Source organism: Sphaeramia orbicularis, chromosome 10, assembly GCF_902148855.1.
Source record: "Sphaeramia orbicularis chromosome 10, fSphaOr1.1, whole genome shotgun sequence".
Lineage (NCBI taxonomy): Eukaryota > Metazoa > Chordata > Actinopteri > Kurtiformes > Apogonidae > Sphaeramia > Sphaeramia orbicularis.
Window position 1 is genome coordinate 31,187,164 of NC_043966.1, and position 27,428 is coordinate 31,214,591.

Below are 27,428 nucleotides of genomic sequence, written 5' to 3' on the forward strand. Positions count from 1 at the left end.
ATTTACCGCCTTCCTCTTTCGTCAACATGGCGCCGATGTTAGTACCTCTGAAATGCGGCTTTCACTTTCAAAGACGAAAATTAGCGCTTCTCCTTCGACAGACGAGCTCATATCATGTTTGGAATAAAAGCCGGAATGACAACGGGGCAGACCGCAAACGACAAAGTTCATATGTGGTGAGTGGGGACACGACGTGTGTGGAGAGGACACAGTGTTTTTGGTGTGACAGTGACCACGCAAGGACAGATATTGAAAGTGTTTCGAACTTACTTTGTTGATAAGTTTCACGACCCCCAGAGTTAAGTTGTATAAGTTGGGCAGCATTTTCCTGCGTTAGTAATACATGTAACTGTCAAATTACAATGTAAGTTAACAAGCTGTTTACCAAGTTAGCTAGCTTATAGGCTAATTTAACCGGCTGTGTTATCTATATCATGACGTTGTGTGTTGTAACACGTCCGGGACATTCGAGCCTGTTTTTATCGTCAGACCTCACCTCATGTTGGGTCAACTGATTCTAAGTCAACAGTCTGAGTGACAACAGTACATGCCGGCGTTACTGTCTTAAGGCTGTGTCTGTCAGTGGTATCAGTCACGTGTTCAAACATCAGCACCGACTGACAAGAGAGTCAGTAAATGTTAGATAAGGCTGTCTGTCTGTTTGTCCCACCCGGTGTACTCCATGTTTGTACTGAATGATGTAACTTTCAGCACGTGTCAGCAACCTGTACAGGCCGTGCAATAAAGCGTTTATGACTGTTTTGGAAAAAACTGTGTCTTTGTGTACCTAAACTGTCATCTGAATTTATTTAATGCAGCAAATACACCTTTTATCATTTCAGGTCAGCTTTCGGTTTCTGCTCTATAACACCTTCTTTTTTATTATGTAATAATTGAACTTAGAAACTGAGCTGATCACTGCAGCTCTAGTAAATACTCCACTCTTTTGCTGTATATAATGTTTAGAATTGTTATCTTTATTAAGCCTGGTAACAACATATCGAGTATGCAAGTGACTGGGATGTACTGATATGGCACCAGCAATGAGATAAAAAACATCTAATCATTTCCCACTCATATGGAAACTGAAAACATATTTTGTAAGAGTGTAGTAGCAACATTGGCCTAAAAGTGGCTTGTGACAGAAGGGGTGCCAGTTTGATCCTCTGGACTGGCAGAGAAATTGTTGGCTGATGTGCTCTTGAACAAGACACTTAACCTCCCATGATGGGATAAATCTGAGGGTCAGTTACAGTGTGTGTTGGATGTGCGCATATACAATATATAGCTATTGACAACTAATAAAAGATTCTTCTAATGTAATTGCACAACAGGTTAAAGTTTTAGCTCTGTGTGTGTACCCAAAACCACCCACTGTCTATGTTGGGTTATCGAGCTTTCACCCTGTGTGTGTGTGTGTGTGTGTTTGTAGGCTTCATCCTTAAAAGAAAACACACTCTTTAAAATGTCCTTATTTTTACTTATTAAAAATCATGTATACAGTTGTGAGTTCATTTCACAAGCTTCCAGGTGATGACCCTGTAGTTCAACAGATTGCTTAAACCCCAGTTGAACTAATGTCTCAAATAAATATTGATGTTTTGTTGTAGGGGAAAATACGTCAAATGTTAGTGTTGGTTATTATTTATTTTACTAATCAATTAACTTTCTTGAACCTCTGTCAGTATTTTCAGACACATATTTTCACTGTGATAAATATGGCTGAATATCCTGCTGTTTTTATTTGATTCTTTCATGGTAGTTGGATAAGGTATGCTTGGCTACTGACCCCAGCACACAGTTGAGTAATCAGAAAATGCATAATGTTTAAGCTCTGACTGTGGTAACTTATTAAACTGTGAGCTGTTTTGTTAAAAAGGAAATTCTTAATTTTTTTGTATATATTAGAATCAAACTTGTATGTGGTTATTTATGCTCTATGTGTGTGGAAGTTTTAATTGAGTTGTTTCTGTTTTATTTCAAGTGCAATATGTTGTATGTTTCAGTTGAGTTCCTCTCCAAACTTAAGAACAGCTACATGGATTACAAACAGAAGCCCAAACAGTCACCAGATTTTGGAGGCAGCAAAAGTAAGTGTGGCTATAATATGTTTCAGATAGTGCAGAAAATTTACAATGTATTGTCGAAGTCCTATAAACATCAATGTATAATGGTTCCACAGCATTTGCAGATAGTCGACAAACGAACTTGTTGGCATGGACACGCTGGTGGAGGTTTAAGTTCAGATCCAAAGAATGTGGTGAGTACTCTACTTTAGCATTTACTGCAATTATTTAAGCTTTAAGATTTACATACACACTAAACAATAGTCAGTATGCAGCCACAGCTTTTGTAAACTGATATCATGACTTTAGAAACATTATATTGGCTGTCTGTCAACCGGGGGCACATATGCCTCCCTTCAGAGCCAGTATCCTTTGTCTTGATATTATTATTAAATCTTAATAATCAGTCAACACTATTTCACAAGTCTGGCATCTCTTTGGGAGAAATTTCCAAATATTATACAGTACTGTTCACCTGTAGAATAACTAGTACACAAATATAAACACCACAGGATGGCACAGTAAGGAGACATGTACTGACTCCCAGACATGAAGATATATAGGTGGAATAAGAAGAGCAAAAAGCATTCCAGGAAAACTGGTAAAAAAGTAACTGGTACATATATCTTAATTTACAATAAAGAGAAGGCTGCATGGAAGAAGGCACTACTCCCAAACTGGCAGAAAAAAGCAACATTAAAGTTTGCAAACAAGTACTGTGACAAAGATCTTGCCTTCTGGTTCTGAAGGACTGGCTCAAAAATACATCTGTTTGTTGATAATGATAAACATTATGTAGATTGGAAGAAAGGTAGGGCTTATAAAGGTCAGAACACCATCCCAACTGTAAAGTGCAGGTGGGTGAGGCTCATTTTGTGGGTTTGCTTTGCTGCAAGAGGGACTACAAGACTTAGACTTAGACTTGGACTTGAACTGAAAGCATCAACCTGGATGCTACACCATGAACAGAAGTAGATCTTTCTGTATTTTCCCAAAATTATCCCAACACAGTTTCAGGTAAAAAAAAGTACACATTTTAAGAGGCCATCACACAGTCCTGACCTTAATAGGAAAAAAATTAGGGAGGGCTAAAGTGCATGAGTTCTGCGTAAAGGAATCGGTTTAAATTCTAGTGCTGGCATCTCCCACATAATTTTAAGGCAGTAGTGGTCATTACTTTTGACAGTTTGTCAGTTCAGTTTTTTTCAGGTTGAAGGGTAGTTATTGATATTTACATTAACGTGTTTATCTAAGAAAATTAAAGTCACTGGAAGAAAGTCCATTATCTTGGCTATTCATACGATCCAAAAGGATAACTACAGTGGTCTGTAGTTGAGTGGTTACTCCCAGTGACAGTAAATGGTACCATACCCAGTTTAGTTGTTGGTCTCGGTGACTGTGTTATGTAATCCTGCTGTCTTTATGTCCTTGTTTTTATTTCTTCTCTGTATCGTCAATCATAAATAAGTGGAACAAATGATCTTTTTTACCTAAACTTACACAATAGCTGCAGCAGCACCAATATTTGGCAAACTCAAAACTCGGTCTTGAGCAACAAAACCCTTGGGGAAACTTTGACTAATTGCCTTGTTTCCTTATCATTAAAATCCTATAGCATAAACATCACAACCCAAACTTTGCATTAAATGGGAAATCTTTAATATATACTGTACACCTGACCATCTACTCATTTTGCTATAATTTGCTCGAGTGAATGAAACTGCTGTGTCTGATATTTTTTAGATGACAGACAAAACAGTTTCCCTGTATTTTCCATGAGCATATCTTCTCTACATATGGCACAGAGGCCTTTACTGCTGCATTAACTGTTAATTCTCTCGTCACCAGTGTCACATATTGCTTGATTGTATTTGATTATAGGCAGGTGTTGGGCACAATTTCACTGTAATTTGTTTGGAGGTGTTGCCATCTACCAATGCTGTAACACGGTGCCACCATATTGAGCGGATTAGAGGAATTACTGCATATTCTTTGGCCCATGGAGAGCCCAAGTGGCAGGTGCGTGGTGGAGTGAGGGTAAACAGCCATGTTGGCACCAGTGGGCTCTCTACCTCAGCTGGGATGACAGCCCAGGTGTCTCCTGGGACTTGTAGTGTCAGGCCGGATCCCCAAGTCCACCTGGAAACTCTGCTGTTGCTGCTGCTCCCAGATCTCCCAAAGGACCTCTGTTGACATTTGATGTTCCACGTGTCTGCCCTCCCCCTCCAGAAAAAAATGTCTTTAGGTTACTGTGATTGTCACATGTGAAACCCTAGTTGCCAATATTGCCGGACTTTTCAACTTTATGATAAATAATTCTAAATAATTAATTCTAATAGATTTCTTTAAGTATGTGACCTGTATTTTATAACATAAACCTGTTTATGGAATTGGTGATGTGGAAAAGAATTGATTTTTCTTTCCTTTTATTAGCTCAAGGAGGTGAATTCAGCCAAGATTCTGTCTGCGATGCTGTCTTACGTTTGGCCCAAGGACAGACCAGACCTGCGGGCCCGTGTTGCCATCTCTCTGGGTTTGCTGGCTGGAGCCAAGGTATGTTTATCTCGCTGACACTTTTCCTGACATTCTTGAGTGTTTCAGGTTAAAACTGTGAACTCTTCAGAAGAATTAAACCCAGTCAGACAGTGTAGTCATGAGTTGAGCTGATGTCATGTGTCTGAGCATCACTAAGTTTGTGGTGATTCAAATAACACTCTTACAAGTAGCAATCTATTCTTTCAGTTTTAGGATCATCTTCATCACTGTGAGCATTTATGTACAAACTGCTCATGCTAGATGGATTACTCATTTATAGTGATTGTGTGACTGTAAGAAGGAGAGAGCAAGAAAAATACAATGCCATAGTGAGTCTCATGCTGCTTGCTTTAAAAAATTGTCTTTGTGGTTTAGGTCTTTACCACATCCCGTGTAGAACAAATTGATGTATTGCCCAGCCCTATTTTAGATTATGTATGTCAGTGTGAGAGCATTTTGATTAACTAATTGTTCATCATACAGACTGACTTTAACAATGGAAAGAAACCTATGCAAACCTAAAAATTGTTTGCATTTTAAAACAGGCAGCATTTAAAAAAACTCAGCAAACATCAATCAGTTGGTGATGTATTTCCTCTTCCTTTGTTGATGGTCTCTAATTTACACCCTGCAAAACAATCACAAATTCACAGCTCCTAAATAAGCATGTCCTGCTGCTGCTCAGCATGGCTCCCTCTAGTGTGTGTAAAGGAGGAGAGAACACACATGCAATCCAATCTCTCTCCCTATTTTCCTGCTTGGCTGGAGTTAGCCTCAATTTCTCTACTTTGTCTGTCTGAACTGAGACCACCAGCAGTGTAGAGGCAATTTTTAAATCAGCTGAATAATTATGTAGTTACAGTGTATCTCACCTCTGCGCTTCACATTATCAGTGACATTTTCATTTCAAATAACTGATTATATAGAACCTCTTGTACTTGTTTGGCCTCAAAAGCTGCCTTCCCTGACTGTCTGTGTCAATGTATCATATTTGACTGTATGTTTAGACTATTTCTTGATCATCTGAAGCTTGTTGTAATAGGGTTGCACATTTAATTGAATCACAGTCAAGCAGTGAAGTTATATTACTGCAAAACCCTGGAATTTAAAGTTCCTCATTTCGGAGGATTTAAGAAAATGAACCCAATGTGTTTTATATGGTGATTTTATAGATTTAGTGCCCCCTAAGAAGAAACATCGTATAAAAGACACAAAATGAAAGTTACTAGACTTTTTTGTGATTATTGAGTTTATGTTTGTTTTTTTTGTGTTGGCTCAAAGTTTTCATGGATTGTTGTGTAAAATTAACTTTTTTTTTAAGTAATCTGTGCATTTTCCTTGATAACCAAGCAGATACACGCAACTGCATTCATAAATTTCAGTTTTGCCCGCAATAATCACAATATGACTTTTTTTTTTTTTTTACCTTATCATGCAGCTCTAGCTTGACACTGTATCTCTACAATGAGATGAAATATCTTTAGATACAAAATGAAACAGCATTGAGTTAATTCTGAGTGTTGGTTGTCTGTGGATTAAAAGAACGCATCCAACCATATGCTTATCATTATGGGGAAAACAGAAGACAATTTTGGACCTGCTTTAATAGCTTAGGCTATTTTTGTGTCATGTTCAGTTGTCTTGGTAGCAAAGTAGCAGATAATGTTTTTCTTGAACATCTCGGAGGACTTTTAATGTCTGAGTATAATACCCACATGCATAAAGAGAACCCTGGAGATCCTTGCATTTGCTACATAAATAGTGCATGAGGTGTCCTTTTAGAACAGGAAGTTGTTGTTTTTTAGCACTGTTTTACACGTTTGTTGTTTGCCTAATCAAAATTATACAATGCGGAATTTGAGGGAGTAAAATGACAGAAAGAGAAAAATGCTCTGCACTGTGTTTGGGGTTGAGAGGTTCAGATGAAATGGGTTTCCAATGAAACGCTTTGCTGTATGCTGCTGTGTTCTCTGGATGTCCTAATGCGCCGTGGACTGCCTAGCCTGAGTCACACAGCTGTCCCTGTGCTTTTAATTAGCCCTAATAACCATTTCAATTCCATTAGCAGGAAGCACCAGCCACCTCACCCGCACTAGCAAAACCAGTCAACAAGAATAACATGGATGCATATAGCTTACCCTATATACATACAAATCCATGAATGGAGCTGAAAAAGTATGTGGTGTGTACAGTTCAACTAGGCCTTCACAGATCAAGAGGCACTACAGAGGACTAGAAAAATGGCACCGAGCTATATTGAGCATATGTCTGACTAATAGGCTGTTTTACTCTCTCTTTTTTTTCTCCTCCTCTGACTGTTTCCTCCCTCCTTCTCTGCCCTCCCAGATCACCAATGTGATTGTGCCCTTCATGTTTAAGTATGCAGTGGACGAGCTTAACCAGATGTCGGGACACATGCTGAACCTGAATGACGCGCCAAGCACTGTGGCTACCATGGCAACGGCCGTGCTGATTGGCTGTGAGTCCCGGGCTTGTATTGCACTGGCAGGTTCTGTGCTCATCAGAGGGGACTGTGGGACTGCCTATTATCTGCAGGATGACCTTTCCCAACACATTCATATCAATACTGCTCCGCAACCTCCGCCTCTGACTCACATTATTTACATTATGCGCTTCGTTCTGCGTCTGAGTTCACGTCTATTAATCCAGACGAGCCTCTCATGAGTGCCGATGACTGTTCAGTATGATACCCCTGTGCTCCCAAGGCAAACAGAGGCGGATACATTTCTAAAGCAGTGGGAAAGAAATTACTAATGTCTTTGAAAAGTGGTTTTGATGTTTTTTGTCTAATGCAGGAACCAAAGATGTTATTCACTTTATCCTTCACTTTATCCCTTGAGTGCACCACCCTTTTTTTCTTCTCTTTGTCCAAATAGGCTTTATGAATACGCAAGGGGGTAAAGGTGAGGTACTATGTGAATTGTGGTTTTCTCACGGGTGCTGAAAAGTAAAAATTGCAAACCTAAGACCCACTGCAAGTCACTCTGGCCTTGAGTGAGAATAGCTCGTATGCAATGTACACTTAGCCTTGTAGCCATTTATTTTAATGAGTACACTTAGATCTTGCACACTAATGCTCCTTGTTGAATAATTGGAGCACATGAGAGTACATGAACAGGACTCAAGATAGCATGAATTAGGGTGACAAGGAAGAATGAAGAGTTGCTCTTAACAGAAGGAATTATCTTTTTCGTGCCCTTTTTTGGCGCTATACTTGGGACCAGATACTTGGAGCCTGCAGTGACGTGTGTAATTTGGCTGAAAAGGTTGCTCAGTGCTCATCCTACCTTGTCAGATGTGGACACATTGTTCATTAGATGAGCATTCCTATTTAACGCCACATTACAGCCCCATGAAGACCAACAGACAGAGCGATTATTACCCTGACTTTGGTCTATATAGACAAGTCATGTATTCCCACAACTCAGTGAAATTGCCACAGGAAGGCCACATGTCCTTCACAGACTAATATTAATTTATGACAGTCATGCAAGTCATTTGTTTGTATAACAGTTAATAAAAGTGTACATGATCAAAAAATGGATGTACTGAGGATTAGACCACTGATTTTAGGAGACCGAAACTGTTACACACTTACTTTCTTTTCTGGTTATCCACTTCTTTTCCTTTACATAATCTCACATTATGCTGCAATTTTGAGTACACCAAAGTAAAGCAGTTTACCTCACATTCTAACTCTTCTCACTGATCAGCTAAAAATGTGTAGGTTCAGCCAATGGTGAAAATAAATTTGTTCACTGTCAGCTCAAAGTAACTTATTTCCATGACATTCCTTTTAAAACCTACTCCCCTCCATCTTGTATTTTGCTCATGCAAGTAGCTCACTGTCTGACACACACATGCTGAAAGCACTTGTGTACACTTGGATAACCTCCCTCCCTTTAGTCTGCAGTGCACTGGCCTGCCATAGTAGTGAGGTTTCAGACGGTATCCTGCTCTGTAATTACAGAGGCTTGGTGAGGCTGCTCCTGTAGCACTGCAGGGCTTGCAGACCAGAGATGATGCAAATGAATTGACCTCTCCACCTCATGCAAGCCTTCACTGCTCCCATCTTATCTATTGGCAACTTCCTTAATACTATATGCTTATATCTTCCAGGACAGGAGGGAGGACAGAAATGCACAGGTCACATAGTTGTCTCACCCTTCAGAGCTACTTTTTTTTTTTTGATTTGAGGATAATTTCTTACTTGATAGCACCCAGTCCTGTTGGACCCTCCCTTTTCACAGCAGGTGTGCTAAAGTCTCCTTTTCTCCACTATTCCAGATGGTGTGTCACGGGCTTGTGCAGCTCTCTTCAATGAGCTAAGGAACATTGTGTTCGGTAAAGTGGCTCAGAGCTCTATCCGACGCATTGCCAAGAATGTATTCCTCCACTTGCACAACCTGGATCTGGGTTTCCATCTCAGCCGCCAGACTGGAGCACTGTCCAAAGCTATCGACCGTGGCACACGGGGCATCTCTTTTGTCCTTAGTGCGCTCATCTTCAATCTAGGACCTACAGTCTTCGAGATGGGCCTTGTCAGCGCCATCCTGGTGAGTGCCTCTGTGAAATACAGATACGACTCTTGAACTTTGAGCTGTTTTCACTACTACTAGAACACACTGCTTGCATTTTTCTGTCTTGTTAGCTCAGGACCTTCCATCACCTTGATACTCTTCATGGCAGATTGTCCGGAAATTAATTTCCCGGGATATTTCCTCATTTACATTCTAAATGAGATATGAATCCTCATGAACTTTTGGTGGCAACATGGAGCCCATTAGTGTCAATGATGAATCCCAAAGCTTTGTAGCAGCTTAATGTCCTCCTGTGGAGTATGCCCAGAACAGCTGCCCCCCTTCTTGGCCACCACTGAAAGAAGCTCATCTATAGCTTTGTGCTATTATTCCATTCCAGACCATAATGTCAGCTTGTCTGTAATGAGGGCAGACTCCATTGCCTAAATAGCTAGAGCATTAGCACGATTAGTTCCTTTAGTTTCCTCTCCATTTGTAACACTCAATTTCATAGGGGAATAGTCAAAAACAAGTGAATATCATGTGACAGCATCATTGAAGCTCAGTGCTCTGATGTGGTTCTTTGACTTTTTATCACAAAGCAAAGGTAAATGATGTTTTGCGTTGACCGAGCTTTTCTCCACAGTATTACAAGTGTGGTGGACAGTTTGCAGCAGCGGCCCTGGGTACCTTATCGGCATACACTGCTTTCACCATTCTCGTCACTCAGTGGAGGTAACAATGATCTATGCAATGTTTCTGCATCTGTCTGCACTAAAGATTTGTGCATCACGCTGTGTCTGTAAAATGTTTATGAACAGTGTGTCCATTAATATATTTTATGTACTTGTACAAAGTGTTTCTTCAGAAAATGTCACATTTGATTTTGCTTTTTTAAACACTTCAAGTGTTTTTTCCTCCTTTTTTCTATTGTAGTAATAATGCACTTAATGGAGTTGGTACCTTTTGTTGAATAGTGAAACTAAAATTGAACTCACATGACTGATTATATGGCTAATCTTCAGTGTTTTTGCAGATATTCCCATAAAGCACTGAAACATGCCTGGTAGAATCCAAGGCTAGTGTGGACTAGTGATTAAATTATTCCTTGGTCTCATCCATTAAAAAAAAAAATCACAGACATTTTAGATGGAAAACAGACACTATTCTACTCAGATTATTGCCACTATGCAAAATATACCCTACCTACCTATGTAAACTACACACCTGTTTTCTGTTTTTTACATGTTCTAAATTTCACTTCAAATTCACTTGTCATTTTATGGAAACATGGCGACTGATTGGCCTGAAGATGTGTTTGAACAAGACCTCATGGTTTTTGTCATTGTGTTTCTGCACACAGGACTCAATTCCGTATACAAATGAATAAAGCTGACAATGAAGCTGGCAATGCAGCTATTGACTCTCTTCTGAACTATGAGACTGTTAAGGTGAGATCATACCTGGTTTGTACTTTTCAGTTTGTGAAGGCACTCTGACTAACCCTAAAATCTAGAATTTTATACTTTAACTTTCAAAGAGCTCATCCTACACAGATGAATTAACACCTTTCATAAAGAATCATTATTCTCAAGGTCTAAAATCAATTCGGTCCTCACAAAGCTAGAGAGACACACAGCCTACACTTAACACCCCACCCCTCCTTTCTGATCAATCCTCCCTTTTATCTTCTCCTTTCTATTTCACTTCTTCTCTTCACTTAAGCAGGCATATTGGCATGAACAAATATTTACTCCTCTGTAATAATAATGTTTCATAGGTATTATTGCCACTGTCAGAATTAGCCTTTTAATCAAAGAAAAGCTCAGTTTCTTTCTCTGACTCAGAACCAGTCAGAACAAGTTAAACTCTGTTGACAGGTGAAAATGTCTTTTGGAACAAGAGGAGTCATAAACTAAAAGGTCATTGCCACTTTTCACATGTAATTGGATTTCTATATATTACGTTATCAAATAGAAGTGTCACATCAATGGGAGTGGTATGGAAACCATTTTGTAATGCACTTTTGTAATGCATTCAATATTTTGTGATATTTCGAATGTTTCTATTAATTGGTAAAATTCCTTTCAGTGATGGTCAGTAAACACTAAGGTTGTAAATATGCTGCTTTCATATGCTTTGTGTGTAAGACCTTTGCCTATCTGAACAACAGTAAAGCACCAGTCAGCAACATTATTGTAAATGTATCTAGTCTGCTACATTTCACAATGAATATACTGAACTGATTAATTCACAAGTAAGCTTTGAACCTCAGTATTAATTGAAATCAATTGAAATATGGCCAGGATGTCAATAACACTAGTTATGGTGTGGTCATACTGTGACCATGTTCCCATGGTGAAACTTTAAGCTGCAGTGAAAAACACCGCAGCGGTCATGTAATTTTTAGCACTGGAATAAATGTAGTTTCATTTTCAGTTAAAACTTATTGTTAAATGACAGGTAAATCTGTCATTGAGTCCTAAACACTGAATTTTTTTATTTTCATGTCAAATAATTAAGAAGATGGAACTCAGTTTAGATAAATTAGCTCAATGATTAATCAGTGATCAAATAGATGACTGAACCTGATATTCGCACAACCAGACAACACCCTCATTGACTTCTTTTCCTGTGTGAAAAGGTTCACCCTTTTTTGTAAATGTCACTCAGTTGCTACAGACAATGAGTCATTTATCACTGGACCTGGAACCATTATCCTGATTTAATCAATGAGGAATCTCAGTTACAGTTTGGGGTTGAACTATGTGGTCCTCTGTCAGTGGAAGCTTTATTTTGAATGAAAATGTCTGAGGAGGGTCAGGGTGTGCTGACACAGTCCCAGCGCTGATGCAATGTGGTGTCACTGTAAACACTGCTTTCTATTTGTATTGGTGAAATGTTTATCCTGCATCTTTAATTTTGCTGTTTTAAGCATCTTTCTTGGTAACCTCATTGTACACAGTGCACATACATAATCACCACTCAGTTTCGGGTGCTTTGTTGGGTGTTCCAGATATATTTTGGTCCTCATGTTGTTTTCTATGCTGTATTATGTTGCATCCTGTTTTTCTTAACGTTTTGTTCTGTGTTATTTTGTGTCATCTGTGTCAATGCGGCCGGATTTAGCATTACTCTGAGCTGTGAGTGTGCATATGTAATTAGATCTCCGCCCACTCAGAAATCCGTTCCACTTTCACAAAGGGCTAGATGAGAACCTGAACGCAGTGCCTTGCACTGCTTCAGTTTGTCCTCTGTGTGCTACTTTTTTCTCTCTCTCTCCGAATTCCTGCATTTCCTTATATGCAAATCAATGGTAAGTCAGTAGTAGCACAGCAGCACCACTGCCGTAAGCAACAGAAGCAAATCGCCCACTTAACCAGAGCAGAGAAACAATAGTGCAAACTAAACAAACATCAGTATTAGGTAATTGGCATCAGAGTTTAGGAGGGTCGTTGTTATGATTATGCTGTAGTTTGTGTCTGAATTGAATAGACGTACTTAGGGCTGATTCACACAGCTTTTTCCTCTAAATGATAACTGCACATCTTATTTTAAATTAGTGCTGTTTGTGTGGTGTAACACTTAGGAGAGCTATCCTTATTTTGTTGGTGTCTGTTTAAGCTGCTACCCACATAAATACAGGAGTAGACACCAGTACCTATGAAAGATGTCCTGTAGTAATTCCTGTTTAATTTGCTGTTATGTTTATGTTTTTAAAACTGTACCTTTATCTAATTGATGACTAAATGTTCTTATAATGTTGCTTTAATCACTGTCGTCAGTCAAACGTCAGCTTCACAATCTGCTCAATAAAGCAGAATCTGAATATTGTTCTGTTGCTCACCATGTCCTTGTAGATCTGAAGACTCAGAGACATGAAAACACACTTTAGAAGCCAACTCATACTCAGACTATGCCCCAGAGCGGTCATTGAGAACAAATGCAGCCTTGAGGCAGGCTGTGCTAAAGTGTCTTTACTGACACTGCACTCTTTGCTTCCTTAACCTTTAACCTAAACCATATTTTGTGTCTGTTCTCCTTTCTCTCTCTTGACCCACACTTTCCTTTCTTTTCTAAATCCTTTCTCTGTGCCCTGTGCCCCCTGCTCTCTTCACTCTGCATATTCCACATCTCAACTGCAGTACTTCAACAATGAAAAATATGAAGCTGAAAGGTATGATGGTTTCCTAAAGATCTACGAGTCATCTTCTTTAAAAACCACATCCACACTCGCCATGCTAAACTTTGGTCAAAGTGCCATCTTCAGTGTCGGTTTGACTGCGATCATGTTGTTGGCGAGCAAGGGCATTTCAGCAGGTGAGTGAACCAGATTTCTTTTTGTGTGTGTGTGTGTGTGTGTGCAAAGGAGAAAGGATTTTCCAGCTTTTGTCAATTCACTCTGTCATGTTGATAGCATCCAGGTGTGGAAGTGCAGAATACATCACCTCACCTCTTTGCTCAAATTATTATTGGCTACAGCACAATTTTAAAAAGTTCATTTGGGAAAACAGAAAGCTTAAAGGTTTACAAAACAAAATTAAATTGACAGAAAGGAAAGTGCAAGTAAACTCATAACTAAACTGAATAATAGAAACTAAATGCCAGCAAAACAGCAAGGATAAAAAGTGGTATGAATAGGAAGTAAAACAGCCTTGATGCAGAAAATGAAATCACAGTGGGAAAAGAGAGAGAGTTAGTGTTGCATGTTTTGTTGGATTTCAAAGTAAGAACAGTAAAAAAAAAAAAAAAAATTCCAGATGTCCTATATGATTCAATAGGTGATTATATTATAATAGAGCTTGATTGTGTGCATTTCTGTAAGTTATTTGTTGATGTTTTTTAGGTACAATGACAGTGGGAGACCTGGTGATGGTGAACGGCCTGCTCTTTCAGCTCTCCCTCCCCCTCAACTTTCTGGGTACAGTTTACAGAGAGACGAGGCAGGCGCTAATAGACATGAACACACTGTTCACCCTGCTTGCCGTCGACACCAAGATCAAGGTAATTTATGTACCAGATGTGCACTTTTCCATTTTTGACAAGTAATTCATATTTTCTTAAAATCAAACAGAATATAGGATTCAATGTACATAATTTGCTTCAGATTTCAAAAATACCGTCCCCCAGTTTTTTCTTGCATGATGACACATCCATAGATTATTGCACAGCAAGATTCAAACACAACACTGTGTTATTATTACTTTAGTGGCATAACAAGGGTGCGCCCATGTGCTGTAAATAAGTGATACGTTTCAGTCAAACATAGTAATTACATGCTAGTGCATGCTTGATGTTACTCATGTGTTTCCTGATCTGTTGCCACTTGTTGTGTATGTATTGAAGCAGTGTTATGTCTAGAGGGATAATATGGAGCTAAGGAGTGATGTTGTTTGATTATTTATTTAGAGCTTTTCAACCACTTTTCATCATTTTCATTTGCGCTCATTCCAACCACTCTTTGCAGTTTTCAGCTTTATAGAATTATCAGTTTCTTTTGTTCATCTTACATCGGGCTTGCAGGTTACACAACATCTTGTTAAGGTTTTCCAGTTTTTTATTTTGTTTCACAAGGTAATATAAAAGGTTTAAAATGATAAATCCAGCTATGATAATATAGAGCAAGACAATGTATGGAATTAATTTGATTATTCAAGTTTCTGCTTTCTAAAAATGGTGAAAAATGCCTCATTCTTCTAGAGGCCTTTATGCCAAACAAAAATTCAAAATGCAATTTGTTTGCTTGTTGTAATATGTTAATTGAATGTGTATGTCTAGTCACATATGACGTGTAGTTTGGTAAAGACAAAGTATTTTTTTAATCACACTTTGGTTATGTTTATATGTAGCTGAGTATCTTTGAAAACAGAGATTTCCCCCTCTCCATTTAAAACAAACAAAAAAAAAAAAACCTTGTGCAGACGTGATCATTTTTGGAAAACTCAGCGTTTATACAGTGCCGTATGTCTATACCGTCAAGAGCATGCCAGGCCTGTAGATGGCAGTGTAGTGGGACGATTGAGTACCATTACCCAATCACAATCCTGAAAAGAATCACAACAAAATGTTACTTCCGCTATGAACCTATGGAGATATAGTTTTCCTTGTTCCGCGTTTGAGACATGTAACCAATGCAATGCAGATGGATGAGCCGGTGACTTTTTTTTTTTTACAATCACAAACTGCTTTTCTGATGTTACATAGGCGATGAAAAAAGGTTTGAACTCTCAGTCAAACCATGTTAGTTCTGTAGTTGTTAACAGCTGCGTCTGTTTTTCAGTCATGTTTTGTCTTTAGTTCGTGGAGACCGGTGTGCACGGACATAAATGATGACTTCATTGACCCTCTACTGAACTGGACAGAACAGAGAAAGGATAAACAAATAAAATAAACAAAATATGAAGTAGGACAATGTGGAAACACCTCATTAAAGTCTTATTTTATATCAAGTAAATACACGAAGATCCTGTTAAGCAGATGTAGTGGCGCTAATTTGCTGAGATGCTAATATTCACTACCAAACTTACTTATTTTCTCATTTAATCCTTGTAACTTCACTTATCAGCTCCATCCTCTTCATCTAAACTGGATCATCACATGTGAACTTGATAGAGTATTTCCTTCATCTGTCTGTTTTCATGTCTCCCTCTGCTTACATGCAAACACGAAAACGGAGATTTGGTGAAATCTCCACTTTGGCGGGAGTTTTTAGTAACCTTCATTTTTGGTGCGCATCATTGTTGTGTAAATGATAGAAACAAATGCAGAGAAAAGTGTCCATTTTCAACAATCCCTGGTTACGTGTAAACAACCTCTTTGTCTTCAGTGCATGTAGCCAAAAAAGCATCAGTTAAAATCTGAAATTGTCCTCAATGTTGGAAAAAATCTGTTAGATTTTTTGCCCCTATTGCCCAGCTCTATGGTAATATAGAAGTTTATTTGTTTTGTTATGTTGGTGGTAGGACTATACAGTATGACAATATCCATGATTTATCTTTAGAAAAATACACTTTCTTGTGTTAGACCTAGATGTTGCTTATCTATGTGGCAACAATATAGGGAGGAAAATGTACTCAAGTATCAAATAAGAAAAGACAATCAAATATAATGAAGCAAAGTATGGTTATTTTAATTATTTTTAATTGACTTTCTAGAGCTTCATGCCATGGTATAAAATGACCTATTCTGAGATTTTACATAACCAGCCTATAGTTTGTGCACACACTCAGTTGCAGTGCAGTAAGTGACTGAATGCTGTTACGTTGTAGTATTTAGTTCAAAACATAGCCCTGAACTTGTCTGTACCTCTGCAACCTTGAAGCTGTTATGTTCTGTGTGTTGTACAGCCACACAGATCTGATCAGGGACATGGTATGGTAGTTTTTCTCTACCTTTACTTAATGAAGACTGATTTTGTGTAAAGGAAAAAAGAAGTGAAATTATGAGAAATGCATCAGCCTCATTGGCTGTGTGTACAGGGCACTGATTCAGACTGACTGCTTGTTTTTGGTAGCCTCTAAGATTTTCTGTAAAACTTTTCCACATAGTGTTTTTACCATTAACGCCATTCTTCAAGTGGCTGCACTTGTGTGTACTTGTGAATCATCTATGGGCGACCACGTTAACAGTGAAATTTACAGTTATCACTGGTGGTTTCTTTTTGTGTATAAGAGCAGATGGTAAGTTACTTTAGCTGAAGCTCATGGGGTAGAAGGTGAGTCACTGGTCAGTCGTGGGAGCGGCGATGGCAGCTTGCTGTGAGCCTGCTGGTTTTAGCTGTAAATGATTTTGTTTCCTTCAATTATTAATATATTGTTGTTGAACTACCTGAGATTCATTTTTGCATCAGCTTCATTTGCATAAACATCACTCTGCCTGGGATGCAGCGCTATTTAATAAAACCCTTCAGCTCTCTAATGGGACTCAGTAACATCTACCACCCATAAATAAACCTGTGATACTTCCCCAGCAGTTCTGTTGTTGCCACCAAATGTCCAACAGTAGAATAAAATCATAAGTCTTGCTAGAGTTATAGCATGCTCCCATCATTTGTATCGTTTGGTGTAAGGTGGTTGTAAAACTCAGTCCAAAATGTCTTTTTCTTCTTATGACTTTCCAACAAAATCTGACTTGTTTTTGCTAGCATTTTGAGTTTTTAGTCTTGGCTCCTGCAAATCGTGAAGCTCAATGATGTCGCCAACAAATAGGTGCGGCCTCCACAGCAATTAACAAGAAGCAGCAAACCATGAGAAATTATGGTACAACTAAGAGCTTTATGCTTTTCTTCTTTACACTTCCCAAACATATTTGAAACCAACATAGTAATAAATTGAATTCCCAGTGTTAAATTTAAACGGAGATTTCAGTTCAAGGTGCAGTACATTTGCAAAATTGATATTGTAGTGAAGTTGAGGATACTGGAACAGAAACCATATTATAGTCCATTTTTCACCTCCTCCTCAGAGGTTGACATAAAAGACATCCAAGTACAGTTGTATGGTCCTGATTATTTTAATATTTGCATTATTTTAATGATGAATAATGATAATAATGAATAATGATGATAATGATAGTAATCATAATGAATAAAAACACATGTTCAGAGGGAATCTAGTCTTGCAAATACTGATTCTGTGAGACCCATAGTCTTTGCAAACTCTTGTAGTCTGTAACTAAGAGCTCTCTGGCGTATGACACACTGCCTTTATCTGTTCTAGGATGTCAGACTTTGAAAAGACCTAAGTCTTCCAGTGTAGTGTTAGGCAGTGCAAATGTGCGCCTGCCACCTAACAATATGAATGCCTTTCCCATCTCCAGTCTGTAATTACAGCAGGAAAAATGAATCCGTCCATTTATTTTCCACTCTTCAGAACTCGTCAGTGAACAGGCTCAGCAGAGTAAAAGTATAAGAAATGCCTTAACCTCACTGGCTGTCTGCACTGGGCAGTGATTCAGATTGATGACCAGTGACTGCTTGTTTTTGGCAGTCTATGAGCATTTTCTATGAGCCTTTTCCAGAAAGGGTGTTTTGCAGTTAATGGCATTAATAAAGTTGCACTTGTGTGTGCTTGTAAATAAACTGTGATTGTCCACAGTAACAGAGAGGAATCTGCAATCATCACTTTTGTTTCTCATTGTGTATAAGAGCAGATGGTAAGTTACTTTAGCTGAGGCTCAGAGGGTAAAAGGCGAGTCACTGGTCAGTCGTGGGAGAGGAGATGGCAGCTTGCTGTGAGCCTGCTTGTTTTAGCTGTAAATGTTTTTTTTTTCCACAGTTGTTGAGTTGTTTTTTTTTTTAACTACTTCAAGTTTGCTTTTTGCTTTTGCTTCAATTGAATAAACATCACTCTGCCTGCAATGCTGCAGTCTTTTACATCTTTGAGTTCTTTAATGGTACCCAACATCTCCTGTCTCAATATGAAACTGTGACACGTATGAGTTGTATTAGTAAGACATGTCATTGCTTTAATTTTTTTTTTTTTTTTTACACAACTCGATTGCCCTTCTTCATCGACACACTTAAGTGCAAATGTGTGTCTGCCACCTAACAATATGAATGCCATTCCCATCTCCAGCCTGTAATTACAGCTGGAAAAATGAATCTGTCCAGTTATTTTTCACTCATCAGTAATACTCCTCTCCATTGTGATTCTGAGTGGAATAGCACTGCCCAGCAGGCCATTACTGTCTGACTGCTTTTTTTCTTTTTTTTTCTTTTTTTTTAATAAATCAAACACATCGGCCTATTATGTAGATGTAAAATAATTTAAAACTCCCCCTCACTTGAAACTGCTCCACAAAATAAATTCCAAAAAAAAAAAAATCTTTTTTTTTCATGTTGGGGGACAGGGGATGTGAAATTATCATCTGGTTATACTAATGGACTGTGAGTTATTTGTATTAATTGGCTGAGGTGGATTGTGGGTGATTATGTTGCTATTAGGTAGTATAGAAATAGAGCAGAACAGGCTTTTACTGTCAGGGTAAGAACGGTGCTTTATTCACTGCTGACCTTGGCTGCATGGCAGCACCGTGCTTGAGCTCAGTATGTACTGAAAGTTTTCACGCCTATTGATCCTTCAGTCACCATGAAGGGCAGCGTGTGAAGACTCAGACAGCCTTTTGAAACAACCTCCCAAATTTGCTCTCTGTGCCTCTGCTGTATGCAGTCTGTGTAGGCTGTGTGTTCCAGCATTAACCCCCTTTACAAGGTGTTGGAGTAACATTGCATCATGCCCGGCCTCATCTGCCAATGGCTGTTCTGTATCCGTCTTCTCTCTTTCCGTTTCGCTTGTCTAAACTCTCTGATGGTTTTCTCTAGGAGAAGGATCTTGCACCAGTCTTAACCATCACACCACAGGAGGCTACCATTCGCTTTGAGGATGTCTACTTTGAATACCTGGAGGGCCAGAAAGTCTTGAATGGAGTGTCATTTGAAGTACCTGCTGGGAAGAAGGTGGCTATAGTTGGAGGCAGCGGGTCAGGGTAGGTAACGTTGGCTCATTTGTATGTGCAGCCAGTGATATCACCAGATATCATCAGTAGTAGACTGGGGGGGTGCAGTACACAGACAGAGTGATGCTGACGATTTGTTCCATGTCTGGTTGCAGGAAGAGCACCATTGTGCGGCTCTTGTTCCGCTTCTATGAGCCCCAGCGGGGGAACATCTACATAGCAGGGCAAAATATTCGAGACGTCAGCCTTGAGAGCCTGAGGAAGGCTTTAGGAGTCGTCCCACAGGTCTGTGATTCAGCAACACAATAAGATAAATAAAAAAAAGATGAATAAAAGCCAAACATTAAAAAGTCCTTTGATCAACATCACATAGATTATTTTTATATTTGGACATCTTTATTACAAATATGGAATGTGCATATGTGCAAATTTAAGAAGTAAGTAGGATATGTTTGGTAGTGGTTTTTGGTAATTACATACAAGGACACAATATAGAACAACGTAACAATAGTTAACAACAGCATTTGAAATAAGCTAAATTCAGTAAAGCTTTCACTGCAGTGAGCATACAGGCTGATCTGAACAGATGGTACATGAACTGTATTTTTGTCATTTGCGTTCGCTCTCTTTCTCCCTCCTACCCTTGTCTTTTTTATCTGCAGTCCTCTGTTTCTGTCTGTGCTGCAATAAAAATATTCTCTGAAGCCTCATTTTTTTCTCTGTGTTGTTGTCAGGATGCCGTTCTGTTCCACAACACCATCTTCTACAACCTGCAGTACGGTAACATCAACGCTACACCAGAGGAGGTGTACCAAGTGGCACGTCTAGCAGGCATCCATGATGCTATCCTCAGGATGCCTCATGGCTATAACACCCAAGTTGGGGAACGGGGCCTCAAGCTGTCAGGTTTGTTCCAACATTATGTCGACTGTTTAAATATGGTCTCCTCTGCACAAGCAAGTAAAAGAGCTGTGTGTTTTGTGTATTTGTTTGGATTGTGTACTAAACAAAAACCATTATAGCTCACAACCTGGAACCACGGTGCTTGGTTCCTTTACCTAATAAATGATTCTTAAAATGATCAAAATCTGTAACTCCATAGCAACCTGACAGACTGGAAGATACTGTGAAAGACATAAAGTGAGACTTAAAGGTGGGGTCCGAGATGTTTTCCTGGAGCATTTTTTACTATATTGCTTAAAATCCCCTTCACACCCCAATTACAACCAATTAATTAAATGCTCTAACACAAAAATGAAAAAATGTAGTCACCTGTGGAATGGAAAGGACTGAAAAAACACCATCCAATCATTTTGAGCGCCCACTCAAAATGATTGAACGGTGATTTGTCTATCAAACTCAACTGCCATTTGTCCATTCCCCCTCAACCCTCTGCGTGTACCCCTCTTCGAGCATGAATCATGCGTTTTCAGAGGCGTGGAGCAACTGTACAGGAAACGAAGCCAGAGCTTGGCTATATTAGTTATATTAGGGTGGAAACTTCACCGGCAAACTGTTTTGTCACTAATATAAATCAGTAGGAAATGTAACCTTAGCCAGATAGGTATGAACTGGTGCTGTTCTGTTCTGTAAGAGCGGGGGTGTTGGAGGAGACTGAATGAGGTATGCATGGATCCGCGGGCCGGGGCTGTAGCTGGTGTCGGAGCCCGAGCCGGGGCTGGGGCCGGAGCCGGAGCCGGAGCCGGAGCCCAAGCCTCAGCTGGGGTCGGAGCCGGAGCTGGGTCCGTAGCCGGAGCCAGAGACTGAGCCAAAGCTGGGTCTGTACAGGCTGGAGCCGGAGGCTCAGCCGGCGAATTGTTGCTGTGCAGTGCTCGTGAACCCTTGGGAACAAGTGTTACGCGTTCCAGTGCTTTGGAGGGATGTCTGAAGAAAGGGGTTTGGACTATTGAATTGAGTATTTTCAAAATGTAGCTATTTTGTTTTTCTCTTTGTAATGCATGGAGGTTTTAATGGTATTTTGCTTTACAGTTCAAGTCTTGATTTTTTTATTATTACAAAAGACTGAATAGTATTTCACTTGTATCATCGCTCTGCAACTCATTTAACCCACGTAAACACACAGTGTGAGCACTTTCACTCAGCATTCAAGATGCAATTACAGGCAGCGCAGATTTCTTTATGTGGAGTGACTGTGTGAGTGAGAGAATGGACAACATAAAGACATGACTAACTTCCCATTCATTTTGCTGCTGCTGTGCATGACAGCTACCAATGAATTTGTGAGAGGAGTGGTTGGAGGGGGTGGGAACAGCCTAGGGGTCCATGAGGCCCCTGACTTCCTTCAGTGCTGCTTTTTCCATGGCTGACAATACTTACATCTGCTGAACACCAGTTACTTTCAAGAAGTCACAGGTAGCTGATGTAATGAGGGCCAAGCCAGTCACAATGTGAGAGATGTTTGTGTCATGGTTTTTCTCCACAATTAAATAAACAGTCTCTTACCTGCTTAAAGGTTGTTGCATTGGTACCGTCACACAGTGTTTCATGCAGCTATCAATTGAGAGGCCAAGGAGAGAACCTGTCGTCACATTTCAAACCTTTGACTTTGGTCTGGTTTGCTTTCATTCATGGTGTCTTTTTTGTTTTAGGTGGTGAGAAGCAACGTGTTGCCATCGCCCGAGCAATATTAAAAAACCCACCCATCCTGCTGTACGACGAAGCAACGTCTTCCCTTGACTCCATCACAGAGGAGGTGTGGCTTACAGTTCATAAACACATACACCCTGGTGGAAATGGGCATGCATATGTAACATACGCTCAAATGCCCATTCTTGGCTACACATACCACCTCACTGTGCCTTCATGCACATTTAACAGAACAAACACCCACTCAGTCACCTGCTGTAGGTGCACAATAATTCCACTCTCTACTGCATCACATACCTGCTGTGACATACACTACACCCCCCAAACACACACACACCTCCCCCATGTTCTCCTTTGCCACCTGCCGCTGTTTTCTCCAACCTAATCTCCAGCTCAGCTTAAAACCCTGTCTTTGTAAATGTTACATTTAATGAAAAAGTTCGGCATGCCCTCTCTGAACTTCAGGAAAAACAGTTGGGCAGTTGATGTGGTTGTTGATGAGGTTTTATGTTGCTTCTTATCATGATAGTGTCTCTTAATCATCATATGTAAACAGTAGAAAGAAAAGCATATGAAGGCGGATGTTGCTGAGCAACATTGTGTTGACTTACTGTAGCTCCTTCAAATCAAAGGTTTAGAGTACATTTCATATATATCCTGTCATTCATATTGTTTTTTCTTCTTATTTGTGCCAACTCCCATTATTGCAAACCTTAGAAACTATTTTCACTTGGATTAAGGGATCCTGTTGTAAAGTTTATTTGTCCTTTTGTTCTTCTAGAACATTCTGAGTTCAATGAAGGAGATGGTGAAGGACAGGACATCGGTGTTTATTGCCCACAGGCTTTCTACAATTGTAGATGCAGACGAGATCATAGTGCTCAATGAGGTAAGAAGCCGTCCACTTAGTTTTTACTTGATCTCTCACCTTCCCTGATCAGAGCTTCTAGCTGTAATGTCAATTTAGTAAGATGCAGATTATATGATGGTTGTCGCGGCATAAACACATACAGTGTTAATTGCCAGTCCAATTAGACAATTTTGCACTGAGGAGAAGGATGGTGACCCGCCCTCTGGATGACCCACAGCGCTCTGTCTGGCAGCAACAAGAATTTAGCAAGTAGCTCCAGTTTCATTTATTTTCAGTTACCTTTCTTGAATGTACGTGATGAAAACACACTTTGTTTAGCTTTTCTCATTAACTTTAACAACAACAGGGCACTGTTGGTAGAAGTGGATGTATTATTTTCTCCATAAGGGCTCATTAAAGCAGTCAGACTCGACTGGCTGTTTTGGTCAGATGGCGTGTCTTGTTTGTCTCAGTGACTAATAATGTATGGGCCAGCTTCCCAGACACTGATGAGGCCTTATGCAGGACTGAACATGTCTTTCAATGGAGATCTTCATTCAAATGATTTTTCGATGTTGTTTCTGGTCAAAGTTAGTTAAGTTGGGTTGACGGTGCCATGGAGACACAGACAAGTTTAACAGTGAAAGAGTATAAATATCCATGCATATGTAATATGCAGGGGTTGAACACCGAGGCACAAATAGATTGAGTGAAGTCTGTTATTAGATGGAGAGGACAGTTAATATGAAATGTAACGCAGGTGAAGTGACATTTTCCACCACTGCTTGACTCAGATATAATAAAATAAGAAGAGGTTCCTTTGAACTGCGCCAAGTGAGCATGTGCCATTCCATGTTTCTACAGTCAGATGGCAGGGATCAGAGGGTCGTGGCGAGGAGGCATGTTTGCGTGTAATGTCGCCATGGCGTTTGCTGGTGTCACCAGCAGAGGACTGCCTGGGGTGCTCATTAAAATAACGAGCGGAAGCAGTCACATGCTCATCTTGGGTGCACTAAAGATGATGCCAACACCTCTGCATGCTCATGGGAGGTGGGGGGAGGGGGCGCCTTCATTTGTGTTTGACTGTGTGGGAGGGATGTGTATTCAGTGTGTGTGGATGTGCGTGTGTGTCTGTGAGTCGTGTTTTTTGCAAGAGCAATGCAACAGTTGTTGGGGAGGCGGCAGGGTTTGTAGTGGGGAGCTGACTCTCTGCAGAGAGTGTGGTCAGTGTTGTGTGATCATCAAGTGACGCTAACTATATATAACTTCTTGCCCCATCATTTCTATCTTTTTGCCAGTTTTTGACTCCTTTTTTTCCTAAATGCTTTGCTTCGTTGCCAGGGTAAAGTGGCAGAGCGCGGCAATCACCTCACCCTTGTCAGCACCCCTGGCAGCTTATACGCAGACTTGTGGAACACCCAGAACAGCAAAATCGTGAACAACAGCACGAGCTTGCTGGAGCCGCCGGCTGAGCGCCTGTCCCAGAAGGAGGAGGAGAGGAAGAAACTGCAGGAGGAGATCCTCAACAGTGTGAAGGGCTGTGGGAACTGCTCCTGCTGAGAGAAGCTGCCACCTCCATCTCTTTTCTTCCCGCACAGATGGCCTACACTGGAATCCCTGGTTTGTGGGAAGGAGGGGGAACATCCCCGTAACCCACTCCCACTCCGGCCAAGCCTCCACCCATGTGACTATCTCTCCTCCTCCTGTTAATAAAGGCCATTGCTCGCCAAAGTGAAGGAGGAGGAGCAGAACAGGGAGCAAGTGTGTTTAGCACTGGCTGGTGTCCAGAGATAGAGCTTCTATGCCAGTTGCCTCAGCTGAAGCCAAGCATAAGAGACCTCGTATATCACATACGTGTGTGAAAGACATCTGTTAGTCAACATGGTTGCCCCCTCCTCCTCATTTTTGACATCAGGTTTATTGACATTTTCTATTGCACTGGGAACAGATGAGAGTACACGTAATGACTTACGCATGCCTTGATGTGGCCACAAAATTTGTATTGATTTAATTTTTTTAATGATTTTCAACAATTGAACCACTAGCTTCTTTTTATAATGAATGTGCACATTGTTATATTGTGCAACCAGTTTATCACATTTAAAATGTGGAATTATAAATTCAGTACATTTTCTCACAACACTTTTTTGCCAAAGCTGAGATTTTAGTGTTTTGGTTGTGATGTACACATATCCATAACATGACTTTTAAACAGTGTTTTAAAATAAACCTCTGAAGTCCTCTTGCTGAATCACAAATGATGTGGATATTTGGATTCATGAACATACACAACAGCTCCCCAGTGAATTAAGAGTATGTTACAGTCATGGAAGTATAACACTGACAGAGTTACTAATAAATCATGAATGGTTTTCACCACAAATGGAGCCACAGTGCGAGACGACTTGAAAGCCTCCTTTGGGAGCGTTTTCCTGTCATATCATTTTGCTTTGTTTGACGGGTCTCTTCTAATGAAAAGTTATGTTTGGCGTTTTAACAATGCTAAGACAGGTTTTTGGGTTGTCTGATCAGACTGTGTAGACCTCTCCCTGAAGCTTACATGTAAATGTTAATATTTAAAGACCAACACTGCGAGTTAGTCCTCATTTTCCGAGGACTGATTTGGCTGTGATACGCACATTTTGGTAGAAATCTTGCTATATTATATCTGTATATGAAAAGAATATTAGTTGTCAACACACTATGTTCAGCCTGTTTGATATGTCATGTTCTGATACATGTTGACTGTGTGGTTTAATTGAAGCCTAATTAATAAACACTGGCTTTTGTCTAAGCAAAGAGGTTTCTTTATTCTCTTTTTCATAAATATGGTTAGACTTGGTGGTGTTTGACAACGTAAATTAAAAAACAACTTAAGATATATTAATCATCTGCTCTGAAGAAAACTATTTCATTTAGTCAGATACTTTAAAGTATAAATTACACATGATCATGTCAGAAATTGAGTGTGAAAAGCTGACCTGATTTCTGCGTCTTCCACTGAACAAATTTAACTTCTATTACTGAGGCTGAAGTGTCAAAGCCACAAATATAATAATGATCATCTCAGACTCTCATTGTGTCCATTCTTTAGTGGACTGAATGACAGCAAATTCCCCTCAAAACCCTCTGCAGGTGCCTGGACCGTCCTCTGGGACCACGTACATGAGACAACACTCTGTGAGGCCTTTCTGCAGGATTATAATTGAAGCTGACAATAACAAAAACATTCGCATAACGTGACAGACCAAGCCCTGCTGTGCTGCATAGTGAAGCCTCCACCACCTCCTGAGGAAGTCACACATTATAGATGAAAGTAGACTTTGATAGAGGCCTGCTTAAAAGGAAACCAACTGGATGATTACTGGGTGGATGGGCCTCCTTTCATGCGTCAGATGTCCAAGCAGATGAGTTGATGTTAATGGCGTCCTTCTAATCTAACCTAGGAAGAGATTATGAGACTATTCATTAGTGATTCCCAACAACGTTCAGCTGCTGCCCCTAACGGGTTATTCGCTAATTATGCAGAGAACATAATTCACTATGATCAGCTCAGGTTCTGCAAAAAAAAAAAAAAAAAAAACCTCAGATACTGCACAGAGCAGTCTGCTTTTTTTCCCTTCTTTATACTGAGGCAAAGCTTGTGTGTGTGTGTTGAGACATTCAAGGACATAACTATTGAAGTACTGAAGTTAGAACATTTCACACAAACCTATACAATGAGGATATTTTCTTTCTCTCTTATAATGTGTAAAACAGAATGACGCAATTGTTTGTCTACCCTTAATTGTTCTGTAAATACTGCATGTGACTCTTTCTGCTGTGAGATGTTTGTATTTCTTTAGGAGGTAATGAGGAAGCCTTCTCGCTGGTTGCCATGCAGCTATCAAACAACAGACACACAAAGGCCTCTAATAACGCCCTTAATATGGACCGCAGCAGGAGGGCCAGCCTTAATGCAAACCACCACTTTCTACTGCAGGAAAGATTTCCAAAGAAAACGCTGCTGATGTGCAGAGAGGATGATGTCTTCCTGTTTAGCGCCTACTCGTTCTGACTATATTATGATCATATTCAGTTTGGTTTTAATATGCAGATCCTGCCTGAGGTGCTGCATCTATGGTCCCATGACATCTATTGAGAGGGTACAGGTGATAAGAGGGGTTCAGCCACACACGTCAATTCCCCACTGACCCTCCCGTGGCCTGTTGCTGAAGTTTGCCAAGCTCTTTTTTATCATGATAACAAGCAGAGCAGGCTGAGACTCAGGGCGATCCACTGCACCAGACAGCCAGCTCACTCCTACCTCACTACAATGGAACTAGTATGTGGCCAAGGGCGTCTACGCCTTGATAAATATGCATCGGTGCCTCA

General features: G+C 40.0%; 1 protein-coding gene across 1 annotated transcript; it reads left to right on the top strand.

Annotated features, from left to right (window-relative positions):
- The first annotated feature begins 26 nt into the window (after nucleotides 1-26).
- Nucleotides 27-25,853, top strand: abcb7 (ATP-binding cassette, sub-family B (MDR/TAP), member 7). The gene is made up of 16 exons (XM_030144780.1): nucleotides 27-176; nucleotides 2,007-2,090; nucleotides 2,183-2,260; nucleotides 4,500-4,619; nucleotides 6,948-7,080; nucleotides 8,910-9,178; nucleotides 9,789-9,877; nucleotides 10,506-10,593; nucleotides 13,288-13,462; nucleotides 13,989-14,146; nucleotides 19,464-19,627; nucleotides 19,753-19,882; nucleotides 20,332-20,503; nucleotides 22,207-22,310; nucleotides 22,986-23,093; nucleotides 24,396-25,853. Exons 1-16 carry the CDS (start codon nucleotides 27-29, stop codon nucleotides 24,612-24,614), a joined length of 2,241 nt encoding a protein of 746 aa, XP_030000640.1. The 3' UTR covers nucleotides 24,615-25,853.
- Nucleotides 25,854-27,428: the final 1,575 nt, after the last annotated feature.